At 40.1% G+C, this 22,425-nt stretch overlaps 2 protein-coding genes across 2 annotated transcripts in view; both read left to right on the top strand.

The window, feature by feature from the left end:
• Window positions 1–4,301, top strand: part of LOC104945422 (NMDA receptor synaptonuclear signaling and neuronal migration factor-like) — a gene marked incomplete at its 5' end in the record, with an annotated part of 24,700 nt that extends 20,399 nt beyond the window's left edge. The window contains 2 exons of the mRNA XM_010771084.1: window positions 3–229; window positions 4,284–4,301. Coding sequence (XP_010769386.1) covers window positions 3–229; window positions 4,284–4,301 — 245 coding nt within the window. The remainder of the gene's footprint in view (window positions 1–2; window positions 230–4,283) is intronic.
• LOC104945411 (NMDA receptor synaptonuclear signaling and neuronal migration factor-like) lies at window positions 4,289–10,045 on the top strand. The gene is made up of 3 exons (XM_010771074.1): window positions 4,289–4,386; window positions 8,416–8,491; window positions 9,610–10,045. The coding sequence occupies exons 1-3, from the start codon at window positions 4,309–4,311 to the stop codon at window positions 9,705–9,707; spliced, it is 252 nt and encodes an 83-aa protein (XP_010769376.1). The 5' UTR covers window positions 4,289–4,308; the 3' UTR covers window positions 9,708–10,045.
• The last annotated feature ends 12,380 nt before the right edge of the window (window positions 10,046–22,425 follow it).

The raw sequence follows: 22,425 nt of genomic DNA, 5'->3' as shown, positions 1-22,425 counted from the left end.
AGCCGCCGAGAGTAACTGGAATGCTTCTTCACTTCTCGATGCCTTCTACAACGGTCTGTCGGATCGCCTTAAAGACGAACTGGCAGCTCGGGACCTCCCTGCTGATTTAGATGAGCTGGTGGCTCTCTCCATCCGCATTGACTGCCGTCTACGGGAGCGGAGGAGAGAGAGGGTTTTTTCCGTCGCCCCTCAGGCTCCGTCTCTCCCGTCAGCGCATGCTACTGAACAGGTGAGAGGAGGATTTTCTAAGTCTTCTGAACCAATGCAGCTGGGGCAGACCCGGCTCTCCGAAGGCAGAAGGACAGCGCCGACTGCGGGACAACTGCTGTCTTTACTGCGGCCAGGAGGGTCATTTTGCCTCCTCTTGTCCTGTAAAAGGCAGGGCTCACCAGTCATCCAGAGGGCGCTGTGAGCCAAATTATGAATTTAGAAATGCCCTCTCGACCCCTAATCCATGCTCAGCTGAGCTGCTCTGGGAAAATGCACAATGTGGCAGTTCTTATTGACTCTGGTGTTGATGCCAGTCTTTTGGACATAAGGCCTTTCAGATGGGACTTGGTCGGGAGATTTTTGGAGAAGCCCATCAATGCTACAGCTCTAGATGGTCGTCTTCTCTGCAGAGTGACACACCGTTCAACTCCAGTTCAAATGAGCATGTCAGGCAATCACAGCGAAACACTCTCTTTTCACCTTATCCATGCACCACATCAGCCTGTCATTTTGGGGTTTCCTTGGTTAAGGAGGCATAATCCTCATATAGATTGGGCTTCAGGGACTATTAGAGAGTGGAGTGCTCATTGTCATGCTGTCTGCTTAAGATCTAGTTCCTCAATTGATTCCAGTCAGCCGATTCTCTCTGAGTGTCAAGACATTTACGGTGTTCCCAAGGATTACTGGGACCTTAAAGAGCCCTTTAACAAGGTTCGGGCCACCTCACTCCCGCCTCATCGTGCTAGTGACTGTCCTATTGACCTGTTACCTGGTACTTCTCCTCCTAGAGGTCGACTTTTTTCTTTATCGGCTCCTGAAACTAAGTCAATGGAGAAGTATATCAATGACTCTTTGGATGCAGGGCTTATCCGGCCTTCATCATCTCCTGCTGTTGCAGGTTTTTTCTTTGTGGGTAAGAAGGATAAGACTCTGCGCCCATGCATTGACTACAGAGGACTCAATAACATCACTGTCAAGAACAGGTACCCCCTTCCACTTGTTTCCTCTGCATTTGAACTGTTACAAGGCGCTACTATTTTTACCAAGCTGGATCTACGTAACGCGTACCATTTGGTGAGAATCAGGGAGGGGGACGAGTGGAAGACGGGATTTAACACTCCTAGTGGACATTATGAGTATTTAGTCATGCCTTTTGGACTCACCAATGCACCTGCAGTCTTCCAGGGGTTGGTGAATGATGTTCTGCGGGGAACCAAATCGTCTTCCTCGTTCGCTCGCAAATGTGTAGGGGACTTTTATTTTCTTTGTACAATTTATAGCCTACCGTACCCAATAGTCATAGTTGGTTGTATATGATTGAACCGGTATGGGTTGTCTTTTCTTCTCCATCCATTATTTTTTTTAATTTCGAACAGAATTGGTAAAGCGACCAGAGGGTCACTCTATATAGAGACAATTTGACCTGACCTATTGTCAAGAAAAGGAGAGCATGAGAGAGGTCGACAATCGTTGACCACCCGATACTTATTTTTTTTCGTCAATCAAATATATTAAGGTACCAATATAATTTCCTTCTGGACATTTCAATTCTATCGTACATACGTAGGTATTAAGGTACTCTCCTATTGAGTTTAAACGGGTCATGAACCCATCAAACATACGCCATTTATTCACCGCTACAAGAAGCACTTATGGGGGAGGGGGGATCTATACGGTAAGAACTGTTAAAACTCGGTGGGTCTTTTATAATGGAGTTGCCAAATCTTCTATGGCGATTATAGCCTTCATCCGTGAAAGGCTACTTTCCGCGCACCCAGAAAATTTTTTTCCCGCACCCATACAAACCCGAAAAGGCAGGGCCTATCTCTAAAACCCGTGTGTAGGGTTCAACAGTTCACCCCAGTATGAGGGGAGTCTTGTCACTCTTATTAAGAGAGGATTAATTACGGTATGTATAGATTGGGTCCAAGGAGATGATGAACCTTTTTTTAATTCTACAGTAGGGTCCATATGTTTTTGTGTCCATATAACNTGTAAGATAGCAAAACTAAAGAGAGTGCAGACAGACTACTGAAGCCTCCTCATACTGCATTAAACCTGACCTTCACAGAGAGGTTAAAGTTCATGTGGAAAGGAGGCTTCAGTAGTCTGTCTGCACTCTCTTTAGTTTTGCTATCTTACAATCAATATAGTAAAGTGTGTTGCCAATGTAACCGGTTAGAACTCAAAGTTGCGATGAGGTCTTAAAATGTATGGAAAGGGTCTTAAAAAAGGTCTTAAAAGGTATTACATTTGACTTCAGGATTCCTGCATATACCCTGAACCTCTCTTCCGGGTGTAGCGTGATCAAAAACGTTACGGAGTTCATCGGAGAATAAGCTTACAGACGAGCAGGCAGAGGATTGTCTCTCCCATTCGGCGGTACCCCAGTCTTTAGCTTTGCCCGTGAGAAGAGAGACAATATACGACACCCGGGATCTTTCTGTTGGGAAGGCGGAAGGCTGAAGCTCGAAGGCGAGGGAACATTGGACCAGGAATGGTCTGCACGAACCTGGGGCTCCAGAGTAGCGTTCCGGAGGAGGCAGGCGTGCATCTGATGCCGGAGGATTCTGGATTCGAACAGCGGAAGCTAGAGTTAGTTCCGGACTTTGGACCGTAGCAGGAAGGTTCTGAAGATGATCACGGAGATTCACAAAGGTCCGTTCGTGACGAGCAGCCATCTCCTGCATAGCTTCAGCCATGAAGGTAAGCTGCTGCTCGTGGCGGCTGCTGCTCATGGCATGATATCTTGCGTCGGCGGTTCTGTCGCTGAGTCGGCTGGGTTGATGTTGGCCAGATTGTACAGGTACAGATCAGAACCCAATAGCACGACTCAGATACAACCAGTGTATAGCAATGTTCAGTTTATTCAGGTCAGGGACAGGCAGGGTCAAAACCAGGAAATCCGTCAGACAGGCAACCAAAACCAGACAGGGAGCAGGCAGGAACTCGAGATCCGTAAACAGGCAGGCAGGGATCAAAAACCGGGCAGGACAAAAATCTAGGCTAGAGAACTCACTGGAGATCTTGGCGGGAACAACAAGACAATCTGGCAAAGGACAAGTGATAGTGAGGTGGTATAAATACTGTGGAGTGATGAGGGAATGAGTAACAGGTGAGGGGAAGGGCTGGGGAGACCAGGTGAGGGAAGTGAGCTGATTACAAGGGCCTGGAGGAAGGCGGGATCTGAAATGACAGGAGAGTTTAGATGAGCCACCAAACAAACAATAATAGAAGTGTCTAACTTGTGACAGACTGACAGGATTAAGATCGAGTATATTAGAGGGACGGATCAGGTTAGACGGTTTGGAGACAAAGTGAGAGGCCAGATTGAGATGGTTTGGACATTTGCAAAGGAGAGATGCTGGGTATATCTGGAGAAGTATGCGATCTGAAGGTAGAGGTGCCAGACAAAAGAAAAGGCAAGAATGTGGTTTATAGATATGGTGAAGACGACATGCAGGTGGTTGGCATGAGAGAGAGAATGCATACAGTATAAGAGATTAAAACAAGTTATCTGCAGTAGTGACCCATACCTCAAGAAGCCAGAGTAAGAACATGTAGGGAGGTATTTATCATTAAGATACCTTAGCTGCCCTCTCATTGAGTCCTAATCCACCAAATATCCCAAAAAGGGCTCCATCATATAAAAATGTATTTTGTCTCACTCCTAAAGAAGTCTCTCATTGTAGGCATTCAAATGATTGAAGACCCTGATACAAATTACTTATGTAAATGCTCTTTTCTCCATTTTCAGAATATAAATAATATTTCTGCTCTTCCACTTGACTTAAATCGAAGACGTTCCACTGGGATGATTCAACCTTCAATTGTTTGTCATTCATGAACAATTGAGAATCTTTCAGAGCATCTCTCCTGGGGGGGGGGCATCTTTGAATAGTTGATGGTTTAGAGATATGAAACACAACCTCCTGTTCTTTGCAAAATCAAGTGGTTAATCACCAACGATGTGCTTTGACACAAGCTAATCATTTTTTAAAGGTCATTTTTCGCATTTAATTCCATGGGAACTGTTGGTAAGAGTGATAACTGAAGTCTTTGTTTTTGTTCAGATTCTGGAGGAGGCTTAGTCGATTCATGAGTAAAGTCAATCCAGAACCCAACCTCATCCACATAATGGGATGCTACGTCCTGGGCAACCCCAATGGAGAGAAGGTAAGCAGACGCTGACGCAAGAAGACACACCATCACACACACTCTCACAACCTATAACACAGAAGCTCTACTTTACCCTAATTACATCTCAGGCCAGAGGACGTTTAGTTTACAGAAAAGATGTTGACATTTGGTGTCGACATAATACCATTTTGAGTTCACAATTTTAGTGGTCAAATCAATTCCCTAAAACGAATATATATAAAAGTCAGTAATAGTATAAAAAGAGTCATTACATTTATGAAAAGGGCAACCAGATTTTGACAAACAAAAAGTCCAAAAGCTATATTTATATGGACATTAATTTTGTCCAAATAACACTGTAATCTTACAATTATGATAAATCGCTACACTCAAGCAAATAGTATTTCACAGAAGATACTAATGTCATTTAAAAATTAACACATATGTCAGCTATGGACTGGTTTTGCTCCAGTGTTTAAGTTGCAGTAGCTTTGCAAGTGGCATAGCAGTTATCTTCTGAAGCTAATGCATAGCGCATCGAAACTATAACAACATGGCAGGTCTATGTAGATATTACATAAAGCCCGCAAGTACTAAGGTCGGCTAAGGCTGTTTGTGTTTGTTCAAAGAAAGCTAAATGAAGGCCATTGTGGTTTCTCATTTAATTATTTCTCAGTAATGCACATGCAGCAAGCCAGTTGCACTACCAATTGTCTTCACTTTTATCACATTGCTGGAATGTGGTAAACAAAATGACTTTGTAAAGTAATCACATATTTAGTGAGACACCTTTATCCCACATTGAATGAAAGAATGTAAACACAGTTTCTCTGGAGGATACAGGCAGACAATGTTCAACAGCGGTGAAATCTGATTCCCAACAATTCATTACTTCCTTCCTGTACACACCGTGGCCCAGGTAGAGTAGATCTGGCAATTCATTCATAACAAGGTCTCTGTTGATTTACGTGTTCAAAACGTCAGATTTATGTGCCACGCAAACTGATTTAATAAATTAGGCTGCCCGAGGTGTAAAGACGTTTTCTTCCCTGTCTCCTATCATTAGAGTGAGCGCTTCCTTGTGCTCGCTCGTGCCTCGCTTTGTTCTCCCCCGCTAGTTTTTCTGTTTGCTGCCCTGTGCTTTCATATTTATTTTCATAGCGTCGCGTTAGTCTGATAATCACCACACGTTCATCCCGGCTGCCTCCGTTTCTAGCTCTTTCTTCCTCAACATGTGGGACTATTACCTCACTCTGTGTGATGTTACTGGGTGAAGCACACAGGCTGAGTAATGATGCACCTCTCTCTACCTGACAGGAACAAACAATAAGACACAACCCAAAAAATCGAAATCAAAGCAGACAAACAAACTGGCAGACACACAGAGAAACGAAATAGCCAGCGGGGTTTGTCTGACCTAGCTGTCTGTTCCAGTCATGTCTGCCAAAATACTTTGTTATATAAAGTGGGTCTCTCTGGGGTAGATGGAGAGACTGGAAGTCTGCAGTACAGTGTGCAGAGTGACATCTCCCCCCCTGCAGACAAACAACAACAATATTGGTGGGATTCATATTTCACTCAAAGCTTGGTCCCAAGATCTCAAAGTGATATTTTCTCACGCTGGAGGCTAAATGTCATCTAAACTACAGTTAATGAGTATTTGTTTATACCTCCCTAGAGTACACTCATACAATTACAAAGTGATTTTACGAGAGACCCTATAACAAGTGTTTTTAAACGTGTTCTCCATTATACACTATATGGGGAAAAGTGTGGTCACTTTAGTACACAGTTCATTTGATGTGCTAAAACAGCATTCAAACTCCAAGAAAGTCTTTAAACTTCTCAAATATCTTTTAGTCATATATCGTTTTTCTCTAACATTTAGTATTTTCTTTACTTTCTTAATTATATAACCAGCCATAGAAAAGCCCATCATCAACAGAGAACATCACTCCCAGCCTCTCTGTCTGCCAAAGCATAAATGGAGTCAGATTGGGTCCCCGTTTTATACATTTTGAAACAGGAAGGATCAAATGCCAAATGATGAACTACAGACAGCATAAACCAATGGCTTGCAAACACCACGTCGCTGTACATGACTTAAATAATAACTAAGAGGTTGTCTTAAACACACATGATGTGCTCAAGCTGCTTGAGAGGAGGTCTAAAGTAACATACTGCAATTTCACACACACTCACTCGCTGTGTATTCACATGCTGCATGTCACTGTATCTGCAGTTGTGCTTCTTGATTGGCTATAACAATTGATATGTATTTAAGCTTATGCTGTTAATACAGACATGAAGGCATAATAGTCTGGGCTGACTTTAATAGAGAAGTAAATTAAACTACCCCCTCCCTGTTTGAAAACATATTAGTTTATTCATGATTAATACAAATGACTCAGCAAATACCAAATGGGTCTAGCCTGTTCATTACAGCAAGAGCTGATTTTGTAATAATAATCATCTCCAATATAATATTGTCTTGTTCTGGGGTTCTTTCATTGATATGAATGTCATTTAATCTAAGAAATGAACATTTGCCACAGTTCTGAACATTCAAAGGAGCTCCAATTTGCTGATATTAGGGGAGGGGTGAAATGCTTCTGCTCTGTAGTAAAAAAGAAAACCACAGTTATAACTCTGTGAAATGTGGAGCAGGCTGCTTTTCAGTTTCTAACACCACAGCACTTAGGGTTTGTCAGTTTTGAGACACAGCATTGAGGATGAAAACATATAGGCTGGAGCAGCAGAGCAGCAGGGGACCAGGTCAGCCAGGCAGTCTGACCTACTTTTCTCATTCAGAGTTGTTTAAGCATGTTGTTTCGTCAGCACAAATTCTGCCTCAGTCTTGGCAACAATAGCCTCAGAGGACAGAAAGGAAACAACCCAACATTAATAGGGTCCAAGCACAACAACATTTCTTGCATGAAAAGCAAACATAACACTAAAAAACAGCAACAAATGTAAGAAATATCTATCTATCAAATGGGTATTCACAATATATCATTTCCAGCGCATTACACTCCATGCAGGAAGTAATCCTCACTCTATCGCCAAGTCTCCAATGGTCACGGCAATGCACTGCAGCGTCAAGCGGCGTCCCCCCCCCCTCGAAGTGCATGGGATATTTGTTTTTTGTCTCCAGCTCTCTGCACTAGACTCGGCACACCGCCTGCGTCTCCCCAAACATTCTCTCCGCCACATCTGGCATGAAGCCATCTTCTTTTAACTTTTTCAAAGGACTGCAAACACGGAGGAATGAAAGCTGCTCTTTTCATCGCCACCTCCATTCTGACATCACAAAGTGAAGAAGAAAAGCGCATGTGGCCCTTTGATCTCTTTGACAGAGGGGTATTCAACTTGAACAAATTGGAGCAAGAAATCAGTCAGCTTCAATTTTTAATGTGCACGTGTCTGTGAGAAACTGCAGAATAGATTACTGAGAAACCCCAAATCACTGTAATGCTCCAATCAAACTGTCATTATGTAATTAGGGCTGCAATTGATTTATTTGACTGAATAAGGAAAACATATTATATTGCCATCAAAGTCTTTATATGCTTGTTCCAACAGTTCCAGAATATTTCATCTACACTGAGAAAAATCTACAAATTCTCACATCTGAATAGCAGGAAGCAGTCAGTGTCCTCCATTCATTTTTTAAATGCTGCATTTAATATTGTGGTATAGGAAAAAACACTTATCAGCCAGCAAATCCCTCTAATTTACAGATAAGTTCAAGCTTTGATTTGAATATTTTCGTTTAATTTCTTCCTAAACATGAATAGGATAATGAGGTGCTTCTGTAACCTTTTAGAAGCTCTGCTGTTTCACGGAAAAGCAGAATCAGAATTCTGCACAGCGGTTATGCTTTTGCAGTTGATACCTCCTTGTTACCTGCTCGAGAATGTGCACGTCTCTTTGGCGGTAATGAGCAGGATTCATAGCCGTTCTTGAGTGTGTTGTTATGTTTGTGTCTGAGTGTGTGTTGTGTATGAAGATGCAGGCTTCCCAGTGGGATTAATTGCTGTTTGCTTCCTTATCTCGTCCCAACAGCTGTTTCAGAAACTGAAGAATCTGATGAGGCCTTATTCTGTCGAGTTCGGGTCGCCGCTGGAGCTGTCTGCTCAGGGTGGGTATGAACAAAACACCCCGACACACACATCAAACCGACCCGCACGTGCATTGTGATTTCTCAAACGAATACACACATGATGCGTGTATGAAAGACAAATTGCTGTCTATCATTAACATGTAGAGGAGGAATTTACTCAAACAGCTTCTCCATTTTTCAAAAACATGAACATGCTTTGATAAGACGTTTGAAAATGCAAAAGATCCAAGTCATAGACTTCAAACTCAGTTATTCACAACGACGACCACCAACCTTATTGCCACCAGAGTTTTGTTTCTTATCAATGTTAAGAAATGCTCTTTAATATATCTGGACAGTTGCAAAGTGTTGATATTGTATGTATTTGCAAAGGCTAGCTGTCCATAGCAACTGAAGCATGATACATGTTTGTATGGTTATAGTTAGTTAGGCACGCACTGATCTTAGTTTAGATTAGGGAAAGGGTCAGTTCCGGACATCCAAGTTTATGTCATGGATTTTTTGACCTTTCATAATCCTATAGGATATTTTCAGAAACGTAGTAATTAATTAACATCTTAAATGTTGTAACCCATCTGCAATGAATACTATCCCAATGTCTTAAGGTTAGAGACAAATATGATAAAATAATAAATGATCCTCCTAACAGTATAGTCAAAATATCATGGTTGTTGTTTTTTCCATTCTAAAGCTACATTTAGCAAGATCTGTGGGACACCATTTTGTGTGCAGGACAAAATCATTTCAAGACATGATAGGACTATTTTAATACTAGTCATAATTCAAATGTTGTTGAGATAAAGTAAAGAAATATGCGAGATATCAATTTAAAAATACTCTTGGTCTTGTAAAAAACGATTGGAGTATTTGGATTCAGCAACAACAATTTACATGAATGCAAATGATCCTTTCTCTCATGGGTTTTCAGTGCAAACTTTGAACCCAAACCATTATAAAATAACCAACTTATCAGGATTAGAAAACACAACTAATTTTAAAATAGGTTGACCAAGAAAATCCATGACAAGGACTTTGAGGTCTTAGTGAAATTATATGGAAAATGGTAAAACAAAAAAGTGATATTCTGCTCTCTTAATGGTTGAATAATTATGTTCCTGTCTCGTTTACCAATCAAGGCAAAGAGCTGATTGAGCTGTACTTCGACTTCCGCCTCTACCGGCTCTGGAAGACCCGCCAGCACTCCAAACTCTTGGACTATGAGGAATTTTTGTGACGAAGAAACCTGGATAATGGGCGCAGCGGAGCCCCCCAGGAACCCGTCCAAAAGCGATCCAATGACTGAACATTTGCTCAACTATAGCGCTCGACCCGACACATTTAAACACTCATACCTGCTTTCATCCTGGAGAGGACTGGGAGAAGAGGAGGATGTGAAGGCAGGCAGGATTGAGGAGGCTGAAGACAAAATCAATTATGCTGTGCCTCAGCTCCTCCTCATTTTCAGAGTAAGGATCAAAGACTAACAAAAAGGGCCGAAAAAATACACAAAAGAAAAAAAATGAGGAAAGATCAGAGAAAACTGGGCTGTCCAAGTCTTAGTAAAAAAAGCTCATTTTAGTCACCACTCTATCGCAAAAAGACATTTTCTGAGGCTTATGGGCTCCAGCAAAATCTCATTCTGCCATAATGTGGTTCTGTGATTAGACTGGACCTCTCAGACCCCGAGACATACATATACATAAATAATCCATGTGTCGATGTGTGTATATACCACATGAATATATTAGCATAGCTTTAGTCATGCAAATAATACTCTATATGAGAATAATGATGCATCATTTATTTTTGATGTGCATTGTTGTGCAGTTTCATATGGAAATACTTTGGAATAACTCAGGTTTTAGCCATGAAGTACTTCATCTGTTGGTCCATTCTATCAAGATATTGTAATCGTCATCACCATTGCTTGGAATGAATGTATTACCTCTCTGGAAATGTATCTTCAGTTTGAGGAATTGAGCTTCATGTTTTGGTTAAAAAAAAAAAAAAGTAGAAAAAAAAGTGCTGATTTTGTGAGAGTGTGGTTGGGAGTATTTTCCATGTAAAAAAAACATGAAGATGTTGTGTGTATTTCTCTTTCTGCTCCTCTGTTAAAGCAAAAATGTTCATCACCTTCACTTGCCATTTCTCTCTCTTCCTGTCACACACATACGCAAATACAGTCTAGCATGGTTCATGATGTCAAGAGGGATGTAACAGCCATCCAAGAGCTCCTGCCACTGCAGTGGAGGAGTCGCCCTATTGATCCCTGCTACTCTTCTGCAGAAGGTCCGAGCCACTTAGTCGGCCCCTGTCAGCCGAGCCAGCTGCTCTCACTATCTGCAAACACTCTTGGCATATCTTAATGGCAGGCAAACGAGTCTCCGCCACCTCGTATATCACTGGGCTGAGATCCAGTCTGAGGACCGGAGTTCTCTGAATTAAACTGATCTGCCAGGGGTTTAAGCTGTTAACAGCCCCCTGCCGCCCCTGCCAGGTGTCGGCTGGTAAAAAGGCCAGGAATATGCACAGAGTGTGTGTGTGTGTGTGTGTGTGTGTGTGTGTGTGTGTGTGTGTGTGTGTGTGTGTGTGTGTGTGTGTGTGTGTGTGTGTGTGTGTGACAGCACACCACCTGAGTGAACAGAGCGGTCTCACGTGAAAGATGGCGAAATGTGGAGAGCAGCCACTAAGTCGAAATCTGAAAACATTGCTTATACACACACAAACAGAAACACTGGGGCTGGGACAAAAAGACATTTAAGAAATCAATACATCGGGATATGTGAAAGGGGTCCACAGATTGTACCAATAAAAAGACAGTTTACCCATCGTGAAGAACTCAGTCTGTGAACACATTATCTGTATGCTTGTCTGTGGGGGACTCAGGCCAAAATAACCCTGTTGATGTCATCAAATGTATCTCAGTTTCAGCTTATGACAATTACCAGGCCTACTATCAAGTTTGTTTAATGGCAAGTTACAAAGGACTTGGGGCTTGACTTATAGAAGGGATATAAAGTATCTCATAGTCTCTATAGTATATAGTTAAGCAGTACTAAATCACGAGGTCAAACTATCTTTAGCAAAGCCAAGATACTGTACATGTGCTTCACCATTGAAACGGGGACAGTGACACTCTAAAAGCACAGAAAATCTCAACACTCAGTTTATTTGATTTCTCAGGTTGACATGTTTCTGTGAAGGCCCTTATGAAGGCAGATCTGCTTAAAAGTCCATTGAGCTTTTCTACTTATGGAGTTCTGCAATCCCAGTTTTTTTTTCTGTTTCTAACGACATGCTGCTGCATTTCGGCCATAACTTTACCAAATGTGGCAGCGTTCCAAGGAGACATTGCTAAGTCACGCAACGGCTCACTGCTCAGCCAATCACAGCGGAGTCCTGTAATGACATCGGCCTCTGAATGTCAGTGAAAACCTCGCTGCAGAGCAACCCTTGCTAAGTAGGATTTTAAACCAGTCATTGAGTCTCTGCATAATTCATTGGCGTGCAGAACGTTTACAGAGTGCATGAGGAATAATATTTTTGTTATTTAATAGATTGACCCAAGCCCTTCATAACACACATAAATATACAAACAAACTCACAAACCCAGATACTCTTGATCTGTGTATGGCAAACACATTTCCATTTGTCCTTATTTGTGTGGATTTGTTCATATTTGGAGTGCTCTCTTCTAACAAAACTCTGCTTTTATTTGTGTGTGCCCTCTCTCTGACATTGCAGTGCTAGCCTACAGTTTGTCTGGCACAGACAATTGCTCTCTCAGCCTGAGTCACGCAGAACATGTTTTCACTCTAGATTGAAAGGCCAAACACATGTCATATTTCATTGAGCCGTGTTCATTCCAGCAGAAGCATTAAGCCTGCTGCTGAACGGTTTTCGGTTTTCTCAACATAACTCCATGGTATACTTTCAATTCAAAATCCAGCAGCGATTATATGGATTCAGTCAAGTCAGAAAATGTCTTTCTCATGCCATAGAAACTGTCTATAAAGATATTAATGGTAATACCTTTTCTGTTATATTTCTTGGGCTGAACTGACCGTGATGTGAAGAGCACTCTGACTCAGGAGTTTGAGAGAGCTTTGATATTTTCTTCTTCAGCAAAAAATCCCACAACATTTCACCGGAAATCTAATTAAAGATGCAAACGTGTCCAATTGTCCTTCTCAGTCTGCGTTGTATTATTTGCCTTTTTATTCCATTTCACATGGTGGGGAAATCTGAGAAAAAAATCGTATTTCAAGACTTTTTCAATCTCCACCATCATTAGTACTCTTTGTAAATGAACGAGGTTCTGGCCTTTCCCCATTTCAAACAAAGATGTGGAATCATTTTGGCTGGGAAAACCTGATAAAACCTCACTACTGACAACAAACAGGCCTTTTTCCATTGTTCTGCAATACATATCTAATTTTAATTGGAAAACATCTTACACTAAACTGCTAACTGCTGCAACTGCTACGGTCCAATTAAAAAAGAAGTGTGAATATGGTTCATTTCATGTAATAGATAGATAAGTAAGTGGCCAATGCCTATTGATCAAAGGAAAAGCCAAGTGAGCAACTTCAACCGTATTCCCAGTCCAACATCTACCAAGTGGCTTCTTCCTGACTCGTGCAAAGCGGTAGCAGAATCGATGAAAGGTAGATAGAAGAGGCATATGTTTAATCACCAGAAGGGAAACATGTCATAGAGTTCTTTCTAGAGTAAAACTCAGTTCAGCCCCAGTGCCAGAAATGAGTTAGAATAGCAAGGAAACAGAAAGAGATGTCAACAAAAACACACATTTCTCATTATTTTTGTCTTAGCAGCATTAGCATGTAGAATTGCAGATAAGGCAGTCTTGATCCAGAGGAAGTACTTCTGCAGTACCTTATCTCCCCGTCCCAGAAACCCCTCAATCCCTAATCTCCGTGCACTTGCCTTTCACACACTCTGCTTAGCTTTTCCACCTCCATCTCTCTTTCCTTTCTCCACTTGAAGTAGAATGTAAGTTTGATATGCAAACATCACAGACAGTTTGTTAATATTCAAGTGCAATTCTTTCAGCACAGTCCCCCGAAACTCCTGATTTTAAAGACCACCATGCGCCAACAATGGTTTACACATTTCCCTTTCACCTGTTTCTTGGAGGGGGCAGAAACAAACAAGACAGAGAAAAAACTGATGATTGATAATGAATATGTGTGTGTGTAAAGAAAGTAAAACATTATGTTAACGCAAACATCATTGAAGCAAGCATCCCACTAAGTATTCAACTTAAAGCAGGTGTTATCTTAAACTGTTCTCCTGAGTCCTTCAAGGTCAAAAAGCATTGAACCCCCGGAGGCTACAAACTGCGGAGTGCATGAAAAGGCCAAGCCTGGTTTAACGTTGATGAATGTGGTACATACTAGGACTTGTGTTTTATACCTGTGTTTTATGGTAGGATAAGTTATGTTGCATACATTTACTTCATTAATCAGATAGAATGTCTTTTTTTGTTAGCGTTCATTTACAACTTTAATCTCTGGTTTTCTCCTCAAATATTAACCCTTCACCGCTGGCTTCTCAATTGAGTTTTCTTTACCTATACTGGCCCTACAGTATATTTGAGTCAAAGACAACACACTAAGAAAATAACATAAAAAGGTAAGTCATCATACTGTTGTCTCAATCAATGTAAGCAATCTAATACAAAAATAAATTGAATTCTTATTCAAAAGGGCATTCAAGTTCCCTGCTTCTTATCCTCCTTCTTATTCCACTTAAAAACCAATACAGCCCCTTGGACAATCAGGATTCCTAGTGAGGGTTATGGACAAATAAAAAAGAGGAAAAGTTAACATTTCGAGGAACGGAGTAGTCACATAACACAGATGATATGTTCCTTCTTGGCTGTGACCCAGTCACTGTGACAATAAACCACGCTCAGCACAGAAGAGAGCTACAATAATAAACTTCCTTGCAAAACCAGCAGATAATCCGACAGCAGTTTATAGACTCTACTCAGTCTACTGTATGAGAAATGGGAGCCACTGATGTTGACTGACTGTTATATACTGCATAAATGCATACAACCTGGTCTTTACACAGCTGAATATATTTCATATGCAGCAGCGAGCTAAGAAACAGATAATTAGGAATTTAAAAATATTGAAATTACAAGGAGGCCATCTCTACTTATAGGAAATGATTTGTAGTGTGCTTAGCAACAGGTGACTATCAGTATACAATAAAGACAAACCAGGAGATCAGCTATTAAGGTATTCTAAATGGCATTATGAAGTATTTCTCTGATGCTCAGCTGAATGCCTCTGATTGCCAAGAATGGCCATTGTTGAGTTTCCCATCAGAGCCTGTGTAGGAGTACTTGATCCTTGGAAATCAAAGGAAACAACCATGGTTGCCATGAAACCAGTTCAGCTGAACAACACTTAAACAATAATGACACTTCTTCTTTAAAATGTAAATCAGCAGCATGAGAGCATCATAGGCCAAACAACCACTATAAAATAACTGAGCTCAGCCACTCCAAGATATGTAGCCTATTATGTGTAACATATAAAAATGCAGGAGCCAATCTTAGGGATAGATGAAAAGAGCATAAAACACACAAACAACAAAAGAATAGAGAGAAGACATAATATCAGGTGTTAGTAAAAGCAGTATTTACCTCTGTGAAGTTAGTTGTGGTTGCTGCTAACCTAACCGGTTAGTTTTCTGGCAGGTTGGCTTCACAACAGGACTGGTGAACACGCGTGACAGCGAACATGCATGTTTTTTCCATAAAGGCTTCCAGTAGTAACACAGTGCAGTTGTTTTAGGCTAACCTTTAACGCAGCGAACTACTGTTTACAGTCTTTGTTTAGCATGTTTCCAGCAGCGTCATGTTAGCTAACGGAGAGCAGGCTTGGTTACAGCAACAGCTGACACGCGGAGGTTTAAATACCCCGCCTCATTACGAAGGGTGCGTTTGATATCGTGTAGTAGGCTACAGCCGCTTGACAAATCTATGAAATAGCAACTCCACCTTGTATACTCTGTCACAAGCACGAATTCATTTTTGAATGCAAGACAAAGTAGGTTAGGTCATCAAAATATAGTAGTATAATAGTTTATCTTAATCTTGTATTACTTGATATTTTATATGTTGATTATGTTCTGTTTAATTATTCTAAACATGCAAAGTAAGAGGTAGTCTACAGTATTTTCTCACAAACCTAGCCAAAAAGTGAAATACACTGAGTAATTTACTTATTTATTTCACCACTGCTCCTCAGGATAATTGTCTGTGTGAAATAGCCTGCAGGCTTCATTAAAGTAATATCTTCTTGATATTGTATTAATCTTGCATAATGCCAAAGGCAACGATCACAGTCAACTACAGCCTTCTATTCCATGTAGAAAACTCCACACGATCTGAATTCAAACAAGGTTGATTTGACATTTGCAAAGCTGTACACAAGTTCAGCACTTGAGCTTTTTCACTCATGCTGCAGGTACCACATCACATCCAGTGTTCCAGTCAGAGGATTAGACTATAGGCAATTCAAATACAGCTCAAAAAAGGCAAACAGGCAAAAGAATAAACCATCTGATAATAATATGTTAAGTGAGTAGCCTATGTATTTTTCCTATAGAAATACTAAATTAACATTCATACTTTATTATTGTGAAGTGAACAAAGTCTGACTGAGATCAGGCTCAATATTGTTCATTTCTACTCAGCAGCTACATCCACACTTGAAAAATCTTTAATTAAATGAGGAATGTCAAGAGTCTCAATTGAGTCCTTTCTATCTTTAAAGGCTTGTTGTAGAATAACTAAAAAATGCAGCAATAGCAGTAAGTGAATTCAGTTTCTCTCTGCTACTAATTGAAAGTTTATTTTTTATTTTTTCCACAGTTGTAAAATGTTAAACTTCTGATGTTGTGATCTTTCATTTTAGAAGATTGCAGTCTATTTTAATTGTAAAGGCAGTGCACTGAAGAACGGTAAAGGTGGGAGGCGGAGTGTACCACTAAACTAAACTTACCTGCAGAATTAGGTCTTTAAGAAAGCGTGCATTTTTACAAAACGCTGAGCAAGTATTTTATTTTACTGTTTTACTGCATTTTGTTCCTTTCCTACCTCTTTGGCCTGCAGCAGGTAAACAATTAAGTGGGCATGAGGAGTGAAGGATCAGATTCTGTCACACTCAGCACTTCTTAGTGCTGATGTGGAGATATAAGCTGCTTTATGAACCCCAGTTGGGGGGGGGGGGCATAACAGCACAGTCCAGGACCCAAAGATGCATTTACACTGCATCTTATACGACCAACATTATGCTGTTTGGTACAGTGAGCTTCGTTTATAATGCCCAAGAGACTTGACCAATTTCACACCTGGCCTTTGGATTCCTTTTATGCTGATGTTCTGATGTTTATGGCTGTATGTTATTGATGCTCACTCTGTTTTGCACAGTTCTTCACACTCATGAGATTTATAACCCACTGTATCAGACAGCAGTCCCTAATTGGATTTGAGTCTGATTAAAAAAAACGATTATGCTATGCACATAAGTCCATTTGTCCTGTATCTGATTAGTACATTTAATTTTTGGTGCATTTCAGTTATATCAACCTTATATATTCATATTCACCTTAGCGTGAAACTATAATTTACTTTCTACATTTATTTTTCTTTACTCATAAAGTAAAAATAATTGAGAAGTTAAGAGTTATCAATCATTTGCGTCTTTCAAATAAAGTTAAACAACAACAGTACAATGAAATTAGCACAAGAGGTCAGTGTCACACTCTGAGTCCCAAGATGTGTAAAAAGCCCTGAGTGTGAAGGTCATATTCTTGCACGTCAACACTTTTTCACACTAAAAACTGACAAGTGCAGTGTGAAAACCAGGCAGCAAAGAGGCAGCAAGGGACAAATAAAATCAACATCATGGATACAATCTTTAATGAAAATATCATCACTAAAAATGCCCAAAAATGATCCATTATACAGGAGATTTAGGCCTCACCTGGATATCATTTAGTTTCTTTAGTGGCACATGAATCACTATTTGTCAACTCTTTCTAACATATTCTTGTTTCTTACTTTATGGAGGACAACAAATCGTTACATTTATATATTGAATCTTACGGAAGAGGATTAGGGCCAGCCACATGAAAAAAAAAAAGTCAGAATTATATTATTATTATTTTTATCCTCCAAAACATTTTTCATGTGGCTGGCCCTAATCCTCTTCCGTATTTTCTCAATGTAAAAATGCCTTTGAATATTTCAAACCACAAATTCACAAGATGACATGGTCACACTTTTTCTTTAAGTAAACTTGCTTAACATCAGCATCTAGTGGCAACCCAGGGTACTTGAGTTTTGTTTTTTTTTACATTTAAATGCAGGTTTCCTCCTTAAATAAACGAGCTGTCATGCAACAAATGGCCCATTTAATGTGTACAGTATGAATCCAGCAGAAGTTAAAATGCATTAAATTTAAAGCAAACTATGGCACATGTGTTCTATTGTAATATACAGGGAAGGAGCACAATGTGATATTCAGGCTCTCAGGAGTATCCTACAGCCTGTGAAATATTATGGTACACAGCACACACTAGTGGTGTATTTCAGGAACTGTTGATACAAAGCTCAAAAACATCAGAAAGGCAATAATATTTTATTCAAAGATGAACAAGATACAGTGTGTATAGAATAATTAGTTTAAAGGTCTCGTTCATGTTTTATCAAGGACCTCTCATGCTATGACAATACAGTGGTATGTGTTCAGTATGTTGGCATGCATTTTAGGGGAGAAGCGCCCCCAAAGCTCAAATAAATGTACACTACAGAATGCAAAGCCATGTGATTAATAAAGGTAAATCACTTAGCCTGGCCCTCTGACAAAAAGGGGAATTTAAAACCAACAACAAGTTAAAATATTATATATAAAATGTTTAATCTTACAGCTTTTCTGTGGCTTGCACCAGTCAGACCCAAACTGTTCATCGGTTTATTCTTGATGCTCATGAAGGGCAAAACTACTTCAAAAGGGGAAGTTAAATTCATCTTGTACAACAAAAGCAACTCATTCAGAATGTTAAATGTCTGTGAATGTTTAAATGAGGTGACATTTTAAAGTATAACACAAATTGAGGCATGCCTGCAGCTACCTGTCTTACTAAAGGGCATCGAAACATAATTGGCTATCATTATTGAGCAATATCATTAAGTTAAGTTATCATTAAGTACAGAGAAAATGGATTTGGAGCACTTTACTGTAAGGAGCACAACCTAATTGCATCATTTTGGAAATACATGGGTAAACAAAACCAATTAGAATCAGTCACATCCAGCCACATCGTATGCATAGTGCTAGTCTTAGAAAACTGACAGTCGAGAGTGACATGCAAGTAGTGAGTACAAATAATCACAGTCCCTTTCTCATACATTCAACACAAGAGTGCTGAATAATTGAAATGTGGAAGCATTACATGTTATATTTAATATTGTATCAATATTCTATGTTGGAGATGCTTTATCTACATTTACACTAATGTATTTTAGAAAACAAAGGGGGAAGAAAAGGTGAAAAAATGTTTTTACTGCTTTGGGATCTTCTAAAAGTAAAACATCAATTCAAAAGTAATTTACAATTCATTTGAAATATTTGCAGGGCGGCCTTGATTAAAGATGACTGTTTTTTTTCTACATCATGCATAGATTTGTACAAAGAGCCTGCAGCTGCACTATGCCTCCTACTCAAGAAGTACATTAGTGGCCAGCTCTAAGAACAAAAGTAGTTTAAAGGTTCGTTTTTCTTTACTGTACTCTACTTTACAAAGGTAGACATAATTTGACGTTTTTTGGTGTCCTGAAAATGTGCAGTTTGGAAAAAAACACCAGTAATTCACAATTTCAACTTGAGGTTCAATAGTTATGATTTTCTTTTTTAACTACATTAGAAAACATCCACCTTAGGAAGTGGAACAAATACATGACACAGTTGAAACTCAGCATCACAACACACAACCATATAACTGGAAAAGTAAAAAACAAACACATTTGAACCATTGCAGACAGATTGTTTCTACCAACACATTCGTTTTTTTCCTCATGTGCATTTGGTAAATCAGTACCATCCTTACTCAATTTGTTGTAACTCTATCACTTTAAAAAATATACAGCAAACACCTAAAATCATATCAAAAGCTTTACTAAAAGAACTTGCTTTGCAAAAGAAATGATCTAATTATCTTCTATGCTATCTCATAAGCAGTATGATGAATGTGATGGCTCACAAAACACTATATATCAACTATTTTAAAGCTTTCTATTGATTGTAGTAAATTCATAAAGAGACGGTGAAAATTGCGTCAAACAAGTATGAGCGTGCAAATGTATCATACATAGCTTATAGGGTGTTTGCATTGGGAACGTAAACACATGCATTCAATGAAGTAAACATTTTTTCACTCCCCTTTTTTTCTTTTTGGGAAAACTGTATAGATTCTTCACTTTTAAATATGTTACAAAACTGGGCCCTGCTCCTCTGAAGCAGAGAGAACCAGACAATCATCGTCAAGAAAACCTGCTCTCCTACAGAGGAAGTCGAGGTGATGATGAAGACAACCATCCTTCCTCATAACACCCATCACCATCGCCTGTTCCCGTGCCCTGTATACCTGAAAGAATTGTCGAGTAAAGACAAGGAGAACACAAGTGGCTAGACTACAAGGAAAAACTCTGTACAGTTGAAGCCTGAGACAAAGCATGCTGGGACTATATACGCATGAGGGATGAAGAGGGGCAGAGTGGGTCAGGCAATAAACGATGAAGAGGATGCTCTCATGGAACAATCCAACCCACAACCTGCAAACTGAGCCTTTTTAAGAGGAGAGGAAATCTTTAAAATTGTTCATAGATCCTTAACTTCTTTTTTTTTCTGCGCCCGCCGTACGTCCATCTTTCAGGAAATGTACACAAGTGTGAGCTGCCAGTATAAAACTGTGAGTAAAGGGGTGTGTTTGCAGGCAGGAAGATAACACGGTGCGTGAGGAAGCCTCTGTATCAGGAGAGAGCCTCGTCCTCTCCCACGTAGGGCAGCTCCAACGTCCTCATGCCGTCGCCACTCTCCTGTTTCCTAAGAAACACACCAGAGACACAGCATTTAAAGCACAGCACCGAAGGAACGGACAAAATAGCTACTGTTAGGTAAGCTACGTTAAAGGGGACCTATCATGCAAAATGCACTTTTGTACGTCTTTTATACATGAATATGTGTCCCCGGTGTGTCAGAAAACACAACCCTCTCTCTTTTCCTCCATACCCAAATCTCTAAAAACGGGGCTGCAACGGATCTGATACAGACTGATACAGATTTGAGATTGTTCTGACGTCAGAAACGGGGTGCTCCGCCTATATGGGCAACTCTCCACCTATCAGGGGAATGAGAGGTTGCGTGGCATGGTAACAGCATGGTAACAGCATGGTAACGGCATGGTAAGCCTCGCCCCCCTCCTTTGCAGGGGGGCGTGGTCAGCTGCAGCTCATTTGCCACAGAATCAGCCCTTGTGAAGACAGGGCTGGAATAGAGCAAATAGAGCGAAATGAGGCATGGCTAAAATGCATGATCTGTTTGGTATTTTGAAAAAAAAACTTCACAGACATGTTTTATATAGGTATGGCCCTACAATATATATTTCAAATATAGCATGATAGGTCCACTTTAAGGAACTGAAGCCAAGCGTTTAATTTTTACATAATGCGAGGCAGCGAGCACTGAGGAAACGCTGTTGGGCAAGTTTACACATCAGACACAAGGGGAAACTGAAGAAAATACAGAAAAGGGAAAAAAACGAGGGGGGATGTTCTAAGAAGTTAATCATTTATGTCGAGGAGAGACACAACAGCTATTAGTTTACAACTCCTTTGGATAAGGGTGGAGAGGGCTTTATGAAAAAGAACATCTTTATTTATTATACAACGTATTTAAGGCACCTTCAAAAAGGTGTTCCTGAAAAACCAATATCTGTTGTTCAAGTGCACGATATATTTAGTATAGTTTCACAGCTTTACCTTGACAAGAGGCAGCCATAGAGGGAACTGAAGCCATTATGGTATATTCTCAAAGCACTAGGCTTCATTGATAAAAACAGTAATTGTACATCACAGAACACAGAGTTTTCCTGGTCTTCCACACCTATGACTGTATTTTTTGTTTGTGTTGTTGCTTGTTGCGTTTAAAGGGCAAGTTTTGAATCACCAAAGTCAAATAATAACACAAGCAAACATCAAGGAAACGGTAAACCGGCAGCATCTGTGTCTCTTTGTCTCCATCTGAATGGGCTGTCCAATGGCTGGGTACAATTGTGGAATATGAAAAATGTTCCTAAACACACTTAAACTGATAATAATTGTTTAAGATTGGAATTTATTTTTGGTGGCTCAAATATTTACGTGTTGCTGCGGCACCCGTCCACGGCAGTCCATTGTTTTGCTACCAGCCCAATTTTTTTATGCATAATTCCACAAAACACTGTAGTCTAATAAAGCTCTAACTGAGAAAATAAATGTATTTACTTTAATTTGTTATAAAGTTAAATGGGATTTTCTGCACCACAGCTTCACCCAAAGCGTCATCGGAAATAAAATATAAAGCAAATCATAATACAGATACTACTGGCTCTAAAACACAGCGCAACCTTTCCCAAACATGGCTTCTCCAGACACCGTAACGAGCACAGGCTAGTTTACAAACTCGAGCATTTGACCATCAAAGCCATATTGAGATATACAGCTGCTTATATCATGCCAGGGATCTTAAAGTAAACTATCTGCAGCACTACAGCAGGCAGCGTTCTCCTGAGGTTATTTACCTTGTTTGGTTACAATGAATGTAGCAGTATCTCACATTGCCTGCTCTGCCTTTCCTGCAGGCCAGGAGGGG

The sequence above is a fragment of the Notothenia coriiceps genome, unplaced genomic scaffold (genome assembly GCF_000735185.1).
Source record: "Notothenia coriiceps isolate Sejong01 unplaced genomic scaffold, NC01 NC01_scaffold00009648, whole genome shotgun sequence".
Classification (NCBI taxonomy): domain Eukaryota; kingdom Metazoa; phylum Chordata; class Actinopteri; order Perciformes; family Nototheniidae; genus Notothenia; species Notothenia coriiceps.
The sequence above is the reverse complement of the archived record's forward strand: the minus strand, read 5'-3'. Positions and strand labels throughout refer to the sequence as shown.

Coding starts and splice junctions, on each gene's coding strand:
- LOC104945411 (XM_010771074.1), top strand. CDS start 4,309: ATGAGTAAAGTCAATCCAGAACCCAACCTCATCCACATAATGGGATGC. Junction 4,387..8,415: donor GCAACCCCAATGGAGAGAAG/GTAAGCAGACGC, acceptor TCGTCCCAACAG/CTGTTTCAGAAACTGAAGAA. Junction 8,492..9,609: donor GCTGGAGCTGTCTGCTCAGG/GTGGGTATGAAC, acceptor TTACCAATCAAG/GCAAAGAGCTGATTGAGCTG.